The following is a 15,131-nucleotide window of genomic DNA, read 5'->3' as shown; positions in this document are numbered from 1 at the left end:
GGCATGATTTGTAATGTGATTCATGACTGACTTTAGTCCTTGTTTGTTTGGACAGGTTGATGTTGTATCAGCAGCAGCAACCCATTGTGTAGACCCTTGGGATGTTTTCCAAGAGATGATGATGGCTGAGTTAGAGGATGCTGAAGATGATGATGCTTTTATCTATGGTATGTACCAGTATGCCCTGCACATTGACAAGCATTTGAATAGGGCTGAGTATAGGCAACCTGCCATGACTGGTTTGGAATGGGTACAGAGGAAGCTTGGGGGTAGCAAGGCCTGTTTTAGCATGTTTAGAATGAGCCCACCTATGTTCCATACACTGCATGATCTTTTAGTACAATCATATGGCCTGAAATCTAGTGCTAAGTCCACCTCGGTTGAGGCTCAAGGGATATTTCTTTGGATGCTTAGGGCACCACAATCTTTTAGGCAAGCTGAGGACAGATTTGAGAGGTCACTAGGGACTGTCTCCAACATGTTAAACAAAGTTTTGAAGTGTATGGTGAAGCTTGCTGCTGACATTATTAAGCCTGTCGACCCACAATTTAGAACAATGCATCCTAGACTGAGAAACCTTAGGTTCTATCCCTACTTCAAGGACTGCATAGGGGGTATAGATGGGACTCATGTACCTTGTGTGGTGCCCAATGATAAGTTTGTGCAGCACTTGTGCCGCAAGGGCATGACTACACAAAATGTCATGGCTGTCTGTGACTTTGACATGAGATTTACATTTGTTCTTGCTGGTTGGCCGGGGTCTGTACATGACATGAGATTATTCAATGATGGAACAACAACATACAGCCATGTCTTTCCACATCCACCTGCAGGTACACACCTATCAGATAGCACATTTGGGTCCTTGTTGTTCAACTACATGAATGTAAAATATTTTTTTTGTTGATGTAGGGAAATATTACCTTGTGGACTCCGGGTACCCTAACCGGCTAGGTCACCTTGCTCCTTACAAGGAAACTAAGTACCATCTGCAGGAGTATCGAGATGCCCCAGAACCCCAAGGTAAAGAGGAGACCTTCAATTATGCACATTCATGTCTTCGGAATGTCATTGAAAGGTCATTTGGAGTTTTGAAAATGAGGTGACGCATCTTGCATCAGATCCCTTCTTATGCACCTCATAAACAAAGCCAAATCATAGTTGCATGTTGTGCTCTACATAATTTCATTAGGATAAGTGGCATAGGGGATAGACACTTTGCAAGGTGTGACCGTGATGATAACTATGTGCCGCGAGAAGCGTCTGAGAATCAGCCTGACCCCGAGGAAGTTGAGGATGAGTCTGATCTGATGAATGAATTTCGTGATTCGATTGCTTATGCTTTGCTAAACCGTTCTTGACAGTTTTGTGTGTTTGAGGTCATATATGTGTACTGCATATGTACAGTTGCGTCAGTACAGTTTTGTGGATGAATCATACATGATTAATTGTTAATTACATCTGTTGTGTCATTTGGATCAAACATGCATGCTGTTGCATGAGAGACAACAGCATGCATGCATTTGAAGCTTCAGCATGCATTGGCTGCATGCATGTGTCAGCATGCATTGGCTGCATGCATGCAATTGTTAATGGTGTAGCTGCAAGGTTTTGGGAATGGCAGCCAAAAATTTTTGGCAACTAAACAGCAAACCCAAAAAATTTTGGATCTCAGGTTTTTGGCCAAAACCTGCGGCTGTCAGGTTTTTGACTGAGGCCAAAAAATTTTGGCATCTAAACGCGGTCTTATTATAACTCCATCCTGGGCACTCCATTCAACAGGAAGCATGCCCTCAATCTTGATGGTCTGCTACCGCAGCTTGACCTCAGTGGCAATGGCATCGATGCTTGCTTCACTTAACAGGAGATCTGGGAAACACTCTAGGACACACCGCTTGACCGTGCCCTGGGACCGGACGGTTTCACCGCAGCCTTCTACAGAGCAACCTGGCAGATTGTCAAGCCAGACATCATTAACGCGTTATGGTCACTGGATGCACGGAGCTTTCATCTGCTCAATGATGCACTAATGGTTTTGCTTCGCAAGAACAGCACGCCAACTAGACTCAAGGACTACAGGCCGATAAGCTTGATGCATAGCTTCGGCCGGCAAGCTGTTCGCTAAATGCCTCGCCAGGAGACTTGCGCCGAGGCTGACGGATATGGTCGCGCGGAACCAAAGCGCATTCATCAAGGGTCGCTCAATCCATGATAATTTCCGATCAGTGCAGCTCGCTTGTCGGTGGCTGCATAACAAGAAGTTCGCGTCGGTACTACTCGAGATTGACGTCGCGAAAGCATTCGACTCGGTCGCGTGGCCGTTCCTCCTGGAGGTATTGCAACATATCGGCTTTCCTCGACGCTGGTCCAACTGGATCTCTATGCTGCTTTCAACGGGAGGCCGGGCAGGAGGATCGCTCATGCCAGGGGCCTACGGCAGGGCGACCCGATCTCTCCGATGTTGTTCGTCATCACCATGGAGGCTCTGAACTCATTGATCCGGCATAGAACGTTGATGCCACTACCGGGACCGGCTATCAGTCATCGCGCTTCCTTAGCTTGGTGAAATTTTCGTATTTTGATCTCTTTTGAAAACAATTTCTAGAAAAATACCAACGCCAAAACAATTTCTGAAAATAGACCATTTTTAGGCGTCTTAGCACATGACGCCGAGATATGAGGCTCGGCGTCGTGTCACGCCACGCCGAGGTTCTGCCACGTCACGGACGACCGGGGTCGTCGTCGCCACGTTGGCGCGTGGGTCCGAGACGTCGGCGTCGTGTCAGCCGACGCCAAGTACCCAACATCGGCGCGGTCGGACAGAGCGCCGAGCTCTGGCCCCATCCGGAGCGCGGCCCAGGCGGCCCAACAGAGGACGGTGGCCCAGAAGCTCGGCGTTGGGTCACTTAACGCCGAGCCTCCAGACCTCGGCGTGATCCGACTCAACGCCGAGGTCTGGACCCTTTAGGCCGCGCCGAGGCCCCTTCTTCTTCCTCCCTTCATTCTGAAACCGCCGGCCTCCCTCTCTTCCTCTTCACCCCCGCGCCGCCACCAAACCCTAACCCCCAAAATCGACCCCCGGTGCCACGATCTCGGCTCCCGAAGGTTCCTCGAGGTAATGGTCCCTCCCCTCCTCCATTCTATCCGCGTAGATGTGCTTACATTGTCCTTAATCATTTGGAATCAAGGTTGTTTGGTTATTTGGTATATTTGTGTTTGCATTTGCAAAATGTATGGCTTAGGATGATTGAGTGCATTGTTGTTTAACTGTTATATGTGATGAACATGTTAGGTTAGTTTGGTTTCTAGTTATTTTGGTCATTAGGGTTATTTGTTTATTATAGGTGTCATTAGGGTTAGTTATTTGTTGGTCATTAGGGTTACTATGTATTTTATTAATTTGTTGGTCATTACATTTCAATTTGTTATGAGTAGAAATGATTATGTTGTTGGGGTTGAAAAACGATGAAATGATATATTTTAGTTTCTACTTATTGGATTGAAATATATTCATATGTTACACTACTTGTTGTGTGATGGATGTAGATGGATAAATTAGTGAGGTTGCATCATGGAGGCCGTATTGTTAGGACAAGAGATGATAGTTTGGAATTTCTGGACATGTGTGAGGAGTTGTTGATTTTTTCTGAAACACCATCTTTGACCCAGTTAGTGGAGCGAGTGAAGGTTAAGTTAGGCTGGAATGAAGGAGACGTGCATGTTCAGTTTGAAGGTGTCATAGATGTTGGGTCGTCGAAGGGTCCTCGGATCAAGCGGTTGCTCAAAATTACAAACGAGTCTGAATGGAATGATTACAAGGCAGTTGTATTGGCCTCAGAAGTGCGATCTTTGGATTTAGTAGTAAGTAAGGAGTCCGGCTTAGGAAATGATAACTTCGAAGCATGGCCATCTTCCCCCGCTCACATAGGTTATGGTCCTTTGCCTGAAGAAGAAATACTTGTCACACAACTAGGCTACGGTGGAGATGAGGAAGAGAATCCGGTTGCCGATGGTGAGGGCAATCATGATAGTGATGAAGATGATGATGATTATGTAATTGTTGATGCAGAAGAAGGTTTGGACGATGCTAGCGGAGACTTTTCTATTGAGGATGAGCTTAGCGACGAAGATGATCTTAGTAGTGAAGAAGACTTTGGTGATGCTAGGGCTACGAACCGTTTTGACATGGAGATAGCTGGAGATGATGAGTCCTTCGTAGAGGAGATAGCCGAAGACTCTGATGACGATCGCCCTGTTGGTCGTCTGAATTTAAGGGAAATAGAGATATTGTCTAGGGTCTTGCCTTGGAGAGATCCACTAGTTGGTGATTTCGAGGACCTTAGCCATGGTCATAGGGCAGTAGCTGATGGTGGGCAAAGTGATACAACTGTGCCTGATGTTAGCGGTTGCCTCATCATACGGAAGGGCATATTGTTTGCTACCATGGATGAGTTGAAATCATGGTTGCAAGAGTACTCCATTGTACACAACCGACCTTTTAGGGTCATCAATTCATTCAAGGAGAAGAGGTACACTGTTGCTTGTGAAGAACAACAGTGTGGTTGGAGAGTATGTGCTAGGAAGACGAAGGCAGGCAAATGGAAGATTACCTCAGTGAAGCAACCACATGTTTGTGCCACTGCTGAGGCAGAAGAGAACCATCTGCAGCTCAATTCTAGGTTCATTGCAAGGCAATTATGCCCCGTGGTGAAGCATATGCCAACCATTACGGTGTCTGCATTGGTTGAGATCATCTTCCAACGGTATAATTACTATGTCAAGTATGGGAAAGCATGGAGGGCAAAGCAGCGTGCACTGGAAATAATATTTGGAAATTGGGAAGAAGCTTATGAGCGCCTCCCTGTAATGTTGAACGCAATGAGGGCCGTAAATCCTGGGATGCACTTCGAGTATTTACCTAAGGAGGGTGAAACAAGGAATGGTAGCCAGGTATTTGGAAGGGCGTTTTGGGCGTTCGGGCAGAGTATCGAAGCATTCAAGCATTGCAGGCCCGTCGTCTCAATTGACGGGACCTTTCTTACAGGGAAATTTGAAGGCACAATGCTTATTTGTATTGGGACAGATGCAGAGGACCAGCTTGTGCCATTGGCCTTTGCGATTGTTCGGAAGGAGGACACGGATAGTTGGTGTTGGTTTCTCAGGCTAGTAAGACAAGTGGTAATTGGTCTGGGACGTGATGTTTGTGTGATATCCGATAGGCATGCTGGCATTCTGAATGCCGTAGAACAAGAGATTCCTGGTTACGGCAAAATACATCACCGGTGGTGCACCAGACACCTTGCTCAGAATCTTATAAGGCGTGATCACACAAAGGACAACTTCAAATTATTTGAGGAGGTTTGCAGGCAGCAAGAGGTTCAATTATTCAAAGATAAGTTAGATGCCCTGAAGTTAGCCACAAATGTTGATGGCAGGCAATTCTTGAGCGAGTTGATGGCGTCGAAGGATAAGTGGTCACTTGCATATGACACGGGTGGTTGGAGATGGGGCTTCATGACTAGTAACATGGCAGAGATGTTCAACAGCCTTCTAAGAGGTTGTCGTGGTCTGCCTGTGACTGCTATTGCCTCATTCACCTTCTACAAGTTGAATTCTTGGTTCGTTTCGAGGAAGAAGCATGCGAGGTCTCTATGGACAGCAGGCAAAGCTTGGCCACTTTTAGCATCTCAGGAACTAGCTTTCTCAAAGAAAAAGTCTAAACGACAGAAGGGTTCATGTTTCGATCCGATCAACCATGGATATGAGATTCTAGAGGGTGGCGGAACTAACATTGGTGGTGAAGACCGTGGTGCTCGAAAACATAAAGTAGTGATCAATGAGAACAAGTGTACGTGTGGAAAACCGATCATATACCATAGGCCTTGCTCCCACATGATTACAGCCTGTCGCCTTAGACGTGTTGACCCTGAGGTCCCTCCCCGTATGGCCGCGGAGTTCTCTTTGAGGAACCTAATGAGCACCTGGAATCCTAAGTTCGAGCCATATCTTGACGAGAGTCAATGGCCTACTTATGATGGCCCCAAGTATGTGGCTGATCTTGGTTTACTCTGGAAGAGTAGAGGACCTAGGCGGCGGAAGCGGTTCAGGATGGACATGGACCGAGCCACGAAAGGTAGATCAACCACGAGTAAGGTTGGGAGACATTTTGTAGAGGACACCCAAAAGAGCCGTTGCTCTGGTTGCCATAAGCCGGGCCACAATAAGAGAAAATGTCCTGAACTACTTAGACAACAGGTATCCATCAAGCTAGCTACTAGAATTGCTTTGTGTAATGGTACATTGGTTTACTTTTGTTTTTTTTATTTTTATGTTACTTCGTACCACATACACATGCTTTAACTTACACTAATGGTTTGTCATTGCTTATGTTGCAGGATGGATCGGTTCCCCCTTCTTGATCCAAGGTTCGATGAGCACCACCGGGCTCGGAGGATCGAGAACGGAGAGGTATATTCAACAATTCGTATGAAAACACTGCATTGTTCATGTTTTGCTCTATAGTCCATGCTCTTTATAAAGTGACATGCACTAATACTTTTTCATGCTTGTTTTTTTTGCAGGTTTTGAATGTGCTGAGGCCAATGACACATGAGGCCTCTACGACCATGGTCTACGACGAGAGGTACACGCCCCTCCTGAAGGTGGCGAACCTTGCTACCGTTGCTCGTGTTTGTCGTCGAGGCACGCCACCTTTCAACCCAGCGGCGTTGACGGCGTTGATAGATCGGTGGCGTCCGGAGACACACAGCTTTCACCTACCATGCGGGGAGATGACGGTCACTCTCGAGGACGTTGCCATGATCCTTGGAGTCAAAATCCGAGGATTCCCAGTGACAGGAGACACGGAGTCTGAAGGATGGCAGCAGCGGGTTGAGCACTTCTTGGGACGGCCCCTAGCGGCAGTTGAGGCTGGCAAGAAACGGCGCAGCAGTGGGGTGTCCCTGAGGTGGCTTCGTCAGCAGTTTCGGGAGTGCCCACCCAACGTAGACGCCGAGACCGTGACATACTACTGTCGGGCCTATGTCCTCCACATGTTAGGTACGGTTCTCTTCCCTGACGGCACTGGAGACACGGCGTCCTGGATGTACATTCCGTGCCTTTTGAACTGGGAGGATGCCGGCAATAGGAGTTGGGGCTCGGCTATACTTGCCTTCCTGTACCGTCAGCTTTGCGAGGCTTGCCGCCGTCCTGGAGGCTCGCACGCTACAATGTCAGGCTGCATCACACTGTTGCAGGTAATAAAGCAAAGTTGTACAAGTTACCACTACAATTCAATGTATTTTCTTAACAAAAGTGATTAACATTCATGTTTCCACTCTTTTTTTGCAGATTTGGATGTGGGAGAGGCTTCCAGTTGGGAGACCGCATCAGCTTGATCCCCCACAACCTTGGTTTCCTCAAGGAGACGCAGTTGTCGCCCCTACCGTGGCACACCTCTACGAGCGAGCCCATGGAACATACCACGTGTCACGCCACGCATACATCAGCTTCACCAACGAGCTGGACACCCTTTTGCCACAGCATGTAAGTTTCCCACCCTTTTGCCCTAATCGAGGATAAGTGCACAAATTGAGCGTCGACTAGTTGATGACGACGTTGTGTACAGGTTCAATGGAGCCCATATCGGCGGAGGCAAGTAACGGATCTCAACTTGAGCGACTTGTGCATGGCAGACGAGGACGTCTGGACGATGAGGACCCCCCTTATTTGTTTCTATGCAGTTGAGTACCATCTCCCTCACCGTGTAGCACGGCAGTTTGGTAGGCTGCAGCCTTCTCCGCCCGATGATTTCTCCACCGGTTGGCAGCTCCACAAGTACGTAACATACAATATTTTGTTCGTTTCACATGAAAGAATCATTGAGTAGGCCTTCATATTGCCGATTTGGTGTAAAATTTGCAGGTTCAACAGACAAAAAAATAAGAAGATCACCAACTGGCAGCTGGAGCACCATCGCTACATTGATGAGTGGATGTTGATGGAGCAGAACAACATGGGCATCCACGCCGTCCATCGTGACAAGGCATTCCATGATTACCTTGTTTGGTTTGGTCAACGAACAAGGCTTCAATTGAGGCCCGCTTGGACGGAGCAAGACATTGCTGACATTGCGAGCGAGGATGAGGGCAACAACCCATATGACCAAGCTACCCGAGAAGGCAGGCAAGTTGAGATCGCCCCTGCGTTAGCCAGAGCTGTAAGTGATACAACTATTTCAATCTCTGAGGTCTTTACTGTGATAGAGACATAAATTATTGTTTTTGTTGCATAGAGCATGGAGATAATGAGGACAGTGGCCGACCAAGGAAGGGCATTGATGATTCCTGTGGGCGATCCTGATGAGGCCTCCATGTTACGACAACACATTCAGGTAGTCTTCTCTCATTCAGTTGATGTTACATCTTTATATAGTTTTGCGACCAACCCCACTTACTAATAGTGCTTTCAAAATGCAGCGTGCCATGCATCGCCTACGAAAGGTAGCTGCACGCCTTGGATGTAGACGTTCCCCGGATGTGGCAGTCCCACAACAGCTTGGTGCTGGACCTTCTACTGCACATGTTGGAGGGACTTCATCTTCACATGGTGCACATGGTGGCATGACTTCTTCTTCACATGGTGCAACAACTACTACAGAGGGTGGTCAAGGACATGGTCATTATGATGATGAAGTTGATGAAGGACAGGGAGAGTATGATCATGAGTATGATGAGATTGGCATGTCCCAGCTTGGAGATGCACCCCAAGGAACTCAAGGCCCCTCCGGTTCTGGACGTCCACATAGGACGCTCAGACCAGTGGACAGGTACACTCCAGGTACCTATCCGTTTGGGAGGGGAAAGCGTTACGCTCGCCGTCCACGTTAAGGTAGAAGGAGCGATAAAAGATCCAAAGACTTCATATGCTTTATTTTGTGCATGGACTATGTATGCATTGGACCTTGTACTATGTTTTGGACTATGTTTGTTGATTGATGAAACATATGTATGGACTATGTTGGATGTTGAATGTGTTGGACTATGTTGGATGCTTAATGTGTTGGACCTTTGTATGTACGGATGTTGAATGAATGTGTCTGTCGGTGTGGTCATGTGTTATGTGAATGTGTGGAACGTCGCCATGTTTCATGTTTCCAGCTATTAAGGGCCTCCGTCGCAACTCACAAGGAAGAAGGGGTGTCATCGTCCCCATCCTAGGGGAGCTAGCGAAGGGGACGCAAAGGGGACGAAGCACGCAAAGAAGATCCACGGTGACATGTTAGGAGAGTCGGGGAGCTAGCGAAGGGGACGCAAAGGGGACGAAGCACGCAAAGAAGATCCACGGTGACATGTTAGGAGAGTCGGGGAGCTAGCGAAGGGGACGCAAAGGGGACGAAGCACGCAAAGAAGAGATGATATATTGGTGAACCCAGGGGCTCGGCGTTTAGTCATTTGACGCCGACCCCTGGTACGTACTGGAAAGCAATTCACCGAAGCGCCGAGGTGCCCAAGCTCGGCGTTTAGTCATTTCACGCCGACCCCTGGTGCTTCCTGGAAACCCTTGCATCGAAGCGCCGAGGTGCCCAAGCTCGGCGCGTTATGACTAAGCGCCGAGGTTCGGCCCAAACCGGGCCACGGCCGTTTCCAAACCCTAGGGTTGGCGTGGGCCGCCTCGACGCCGAGCCTCAGCCCAACTCGCAGAAAGCCGAGCCAAACCCTAGGGTCGGCGTGGGACGACTAAACGCCGAGCCTCAGCCCACCACACGGCCGCCAAACCCTAGGGTCGGCGTGCCCTAGGGTCGGCGTGGGCCGACTCAACGCCGAGCCTCAGCCCACCTCACACACGGCCGCCAAACCCTAGGGTCGGCGTGGGCCGACTCAACGCCGAGGCTCAGCCCACCTCACACACCCCAAACCCTAGGGGAGCCTCAGCTCAACATGTAAACGCCGACCCAAACCATTTGGTATATGTTGCGATCCTATTTGCATGATTCAAATGAAAAATCTTTCTCAACGATTCCTCTTCGACTAACACGAGTTATACTAATAAGAGTAGACAAGTTATATTTATGTTTGTATATTTGTTCCTGCAGGAAAAACCGATTGTTGGTTCGATTTCAATCCCCTATTTTTAGGGAGACTCAAATCTTTTTATTCAGTTTGGGAATCAACCATAGTACATGAAACTTAGAGGTAGGTAAACTGCAATTTATGAAATAGCGGAGGCACAACGATTACACTCACATCAAAAGTAACAATGGCATGTCGCAAACTAAACCTAGCATGTCTTAGGGGATTGAAAGAAACAAGTGATACAGACATTACAAAGGGAACACACTCAAATAAAAACTAACAATGGCATGTTGCAAACTAAACCTAGCATGCCTTACGAGATTGAAAAGAACAACTCATACAAGCATTCCACATTCGGATTGACTAACAAATGTTGGTCCTAATAATGCTCCCACATATTGAACTGAGTTGCGCCTTCCCCATAGTATGATCCAGTTGACGGAGGCGGTGGTGGTGGCGGTGGCGGTGGCGGTGGAGAAGGAGGTCCATCCTTCTTATGGTTCGTGCACTCGCAGTACGGATTATTGCATAGTGCCTCCTCTGCATCATTGCTGTTGTCGTCGTCCGACTTGTCCCTGTTACCACTTCCAGGGCCATACTCTAGGTCAAAGATGCGTCCCTGTAGATATGTGATGTACTGTTGATGGGGATAGATAGGAGGAGGGTCGACCCATCTAGTGAAGCCACAGTTATCTGGACAGCTTGAATCCTGAAAACCCATCTACCAATAAGTACTACTAGAAACTACATGCAAATCTTAAAAAGGAGAGAGTTCAAAGGCAATACAAATCCTCGCGGGCATCTGAAGAAACGACGGCCTCCACCGTCACAGTCGTTGTACATCTGCACAACGCAATCCAAACCGTGGCGGCATTTTGGCCAATCTTCAATGCGCTTATCGTATGATCTAAGAGGTCTCTCACGGGTGAAGTCACTCTTCCTCTCCAAAGGAAATTCCTCTATTGCTTCTTCAAAAGAATCAGGACCCAGAGAACCCTCCCACACAATCGGAGGTCCCTTCCTCACCCCCTTTCCTCTCCCTCCACCTAAACCCTTTCCACTCGAGGAACCTCCGCTCGACATTTGCTAAAACTAAACCAGAAAACAAGTTGTGTGGATGTGGAGCAAGACATGGAGCACTATATATAGATATGAAGGCAGGTTCACCATGAATGCTACGTGACAAAAAACATGTGTGCCTACTCATTTATTGAATCTGAAAAGGCTAGATGCTTCATCTGAAAAGCCTACAACCATGACTGGTCATTTCATCTGAAAAGGCTACACCTGTGTTTTGTCACTACATCTTAATGCAGTACATCACTCTGATATTAATTCATTGCGTCTACAGATACAACAGTAAACGAATCTAGGCTTTTCAGTGAGTTTTCAAATAGACTAGTACCCCTTTCAGTGACTGCAACAGTACTTGTAGCCCTTTCAGTGACTGCAACAACACAAGTAGTCTTTTCAGTTATACAAACAGTACCACTACAGTCTTCGGATAGTTAACGAAGTACATGGCATAAGACCATCTGAAATAAAATCATAGTGCATTACAACATAATAAAAAAATTCCAGGGAATAAGTTCATCTGAAATAAAAGCAGAGTGCATTACAACATAGTAAAAAAAGTCCAGGGCTACACGACATCGCTCGTGAATGAACCAAATACCTACTGAGTGCAACGAGGCCACTTTCCCTTCCTCTCGGCATCGGGATTCTCCTCCATCGCTGCCTTCGCTCGGCGCACACGCTCAATCTTCTTCTCCCTCTCCGCCCGGTACGCAGCAACACGCCTCCTTTCCTCCTCTTCCTTATGCTCCTTTTCTATAGCCTCCAGTCTGCGTCTCTGCTCAAACCTCTCCTTAACCTCCGCATCCCACTCCTTCAGGCCTTCTAGACGCTGCTTGTCCGACTCCTTGATCTCAGTGTCAATCCACTGCTCAAAGTCACACAGTGGTGGAACGGTCTGCAAGAAAAACAAATTGTTACAAAACAAATAAATAAGCAATACTTAATATCACAAGAAAATTAATTAACAAAATAAAAATTCCTCACAAACGATGCACGGCGTTGTTGCTTTGTAGGTTCCCATGCATAATTGGGACACATCCAGTACCTCTGCCTATATGTTTCCTCATCTTCAGAGATGTCTACCTTGCAAGGATCACCACAAAAGCACATTGGTCGAGGAACACCTTCAGGGCAGAGGCTTTAGGTCGTAGGGATTTGCCCTCTGGCGACCATAGCTACAATTGAAAGAATTTAGTCATATTAACGGAGAACCAAACCTAAACCTAGGGTTTTCTATTTGTTGCACAGATAATGAATAAACATTGGGATTACCTTGGAATACGAGCTTTACCACGTCTTGGCATCCTAACGTTACGAAGAAAACGTCTTGGTCATAACAAATTGAAATGTAATGACCAACAAATTAATAAAATACATAGTAACCCTAATGACCAACAAATAACTAACCCTAATGACACCTATAATAAACAAATAACCCTAATGACCAAAATAACTAGAAACCAAACTAACCTAACATGTTCATCACATATAACAGTTAAACAACAATGCACTCAATCATCCTAAGCCATACATTTTGCAAATGCATACACAAATATACCAAATCACCAAACAACCATGATTCCAAATGATTAGGGACAATGTAAGCACATCTACGCGGATAGAATGGAGGAGGGCAGGGACCATTACCTCGAGGAAGCTTCGGGAGACGAGATCCGGGCACCGGGGGTCGATTTTGGAGGTTAGAGTTTCGTGGGGGCCGTGGGGGATTTGGGAGCCGTGGGGGAATGGAGGAAGGGAGGGAAGAAGAAGAAGGGGCCTCGGCGCGGCCTAAAGGGTCCAGACCTCGGCGTTGAGTCGGATCACGCCGAGGTCTGGAGGCTCGGCGTTAAGTGACCCAACGCCGAGCTTCTGGGCCACCGTCCTCTGTTGGGCCGCCTGGGCCGCGCTCCGGATGGGGCCAGAGCTCGGCGCTCTGTCCGACCGCGCCGATGTTGGGCACTTGGCGTCGGCTGACACGGACGCCGACGTCTCGGACCCACGCGCCAACGTGGCGACGACGACCCCGGTCGTCCGTGACGTGGCAGAGCCTCGGCGTGGCGTGACACGACGCCGAGCCTCATATCTCGGCGTCATGTGCTAAGACGCCTAAAAATGGTCTATTTTCAGAAATTGTTTTGGCGTTGGTATTTTTCTAGAAATTGTTTTCAAAAGAGATCAAAATACGAAAATTTCACCCTTAGCTTGTACGCGGATGATCTGGTGGTCCTCGTCGCGCTTCGGGCTTGGTAACCAATGTCGACAGGTGCGTTGCCACGCCTATTCGTTGCACTGAGGACATGATCAACACTGTGCAACAACAGGTCTTTCCGTATGTCGTTGCACCTTTTCCATGCAAGTACTTGGGCATTCCTCTATCGCCTGGTAGGTTGAGGCGAGTGGAGGAACAAGCGCTGGTGGACGCCGTGGCAGCAAGAATCCCGACGTGGAAGTCCGGCTTGCTGACGCACGCTGGGCGGGTGCTGTTGACGAAGGTAACGTTATCTGTGATTCCGGTACACCTGTGCATAGCGTGCTGCTTGTCGAGTTGGGGAATCCATCAGATAGATCGACAAGAGAACCGCGCATTCCTCTGGTCGGGCACAGAAGCAGTCGCTGGAGGAAAATGCAAGGTCACATGGGCGGTGGTGTACGTGTAGGCCCACTGATTTGGGAGGGCTTGGTGTGCTGGACCTGCGTTTCTTCGGGTTTGCGCTGCGGCTGCGATGGGAGTGGCTTGCTAGAGCCGAGCCAGAACGCTGCTGCCGTCCAGAACGGAGAAGCCGGTCGCGGCTATGGCGGCGGTGAGCATGTCTGTGGTCGTGGGCGACGGCGCCGCGGCTAGGCTATGGACAGACGACTGGGCGCCGGTGGGTTGACTATGCGTCTTCGATGCTGTGTCCACGAGAGGGAAGAAGCGCACCCTAAGCGACGGGCTGTCCCAGAACAGGTGGGCTCGCGACATCACCGGCATGCCTACCGTGCAAGTACTTGTCGGTGTGGCGGGTGCTCCGTGATGTCAACCTTGATCCGCTGCAATCCGACCGGTTTGTGTGGAAGTGGTCACCGGACGGGAAATATGCCGCATCGTTCAATGGATCATCCACGCTTCTTGGCGCGAGAGAGTTATGGAAGACGAAGGCACCACCCAAAGTTAAGCTATTCTTTTGGTTGGCATTGCATTGCCGCTTGTGGACGGCTGATAGAAGGAGGCGCCATGGCCCGCAGGACTCCGATGAGTGCAACCTCTGTACGTGCTCAGGCCCTGGAGACTTGTGGTCATCTGCTCGTGGGTTGTGTGCTCGCTAGGCAGCTCTGGCACATGTTGCTACTGCCTCTTGGCGCCGACCGCGGGTGATTGCAATCTCGCAGAATGGTGGCTGCGTGGTCGTGAGCAGCTGCAGGCTGAAGTCCGCCCGTCATTTGACTCCATGGTACTGCTTGTTACTAGGACATTGTGGAAGGAAAGGAACGCCAGGGTGTTCCGCCGGAGGGCGTCCGCAGCGCCCGCCATGGCCAAGGAAATGCTGATGGAGGCGGAGCTCTGGTGCGACGCTGGCTTCAGAAGCCTGGCTGCGTTTGCCATGATCTGGTCGCAAATCGTTTGACCATGTAATCGTAGCCGTTGGTATCCAGTAGCTAGGAGTTTGCTTCTGCGATGGCCCCTCCCTCGCCACCGTCTTGTAATCGTGTAAACTAGGTCTTATGACCACTCCTTTCCTCTTAATAAAAAACGGGCCTATATATGTCCGATCTAGAAAAAAAACATATGGACATGGAATTGAATTGGATTCAATACCGAATCAACCTTGGTATTGAAATTGACAATTCAAATTCTATTGTTTGGATGACTATTAAACTAGCATTTGGAATCCTAGGATGCGGGTGCCGGTCGCGAGGAAGAAGAGGAGGGCTCACCTATAGCCGAACGTCGGCAGTGGGGAAGGTGAGAAGGGCTCACCGGCCGCCGGCTATGGAGATAAT

At 48.6% G+C, this 15,131-nt stretch overlaps 1 protein-coding gene and 1 pseudogene across 3 annotated transcripts; both read left to right on the top strand.

The window, feature by feature from the left end:
• Positions 1–1,361, top strand: part of LOC136511587 (uncharacterized) — a 240,639-nt pseudogene extending 239,278 nt beyond the window's left edge.
• Positions 1,362–2,573: 1,212 nt separating this feature from the next.
• LOC136513614 (protein MAIN-LIKE 1-like) lies at positions 2,574–9,042 on the top strand. Of its 3 annotated transcripts, none has more exons than XM_066507583.1 (8): positions 2,574–3,115; positions 6,396–6,468; positions 6,582–7,256; positions 7,351–7,545; positions 7,628–7,836; positions 7,924–8,218; positions 8,294–8,392; positions 8,478–9,042. In XM_066507583.1, the coding sequence occupies exons 2-8, from the start codon at positions 6,397–6,399 to the stop codon at positions 8,886–8,888; spliced, it is 1,956 nt and encodes a 651-aa protein (XP_066363680.1). In that variant the 5' UTR covers positions 2,574–3,115; position 6,396; the 3' UTR covers positions 8,889–9,042. The 3 variants fall into 3 exon arrangements, with proteins under 3 accessions (XP_066363680.1, XP_066363679.1, XP_066363681.1); XM_066507584.1 differs by lacking the exon at positions 2,574–3,115 and adding an exon at positions 6,119–6,255; XM_066507582.1 differs by lacking the exons at positions 7,351–7,545; positions 7,628–7,836; positions 7,924–8,218; positions 8,294–8,392; positions 8,478–9,042 and having other exon boundaries at positions 2,574–6,255; positions 6,582–6,719.
• The last annotated feature ends 6,089 nt before the right edge of the window (positions 9,043–15,131 follow it).

The sequence above is a fragment of the Miscanthus floridulus genome, chromosome 16 (genome assembly GCF_019320115.1).
Source record: "Miscanthus floridulus cultivar M001 chromosome 16, ASM1932011v1, whole genome shotgun sequence".
Classification (NCBI taxonomy): domain Eukaryota; kingdom Viridiplantae; phylum Streptophyta; class Magnoliopsida; order Poales; family Poaceae; genus Miscanthus; species Miscanthus floridulus.
Note: the sequence above shows the minus strand (reverse complement) of the source record. Positions and strands in the feature narration are given on the sequence as shown.

Bases quoted from the DNA above. Each gene is read 5' to 3' on its own strand.
- LOC136513614 (XM_066507582.1), top strand. From the start codon at position 3,547: ATGGATAAATTAGTGAGGTTGCATCATGGAGGCCGTATTGTTAGGACA. The intron at 6,256-6,395 runs GTATCCATCAAG...CTTATGTTGCAG, and splicing joins CTGAACTACTTAGACAACAG to GATGGATCGGTTCCCCCTTC.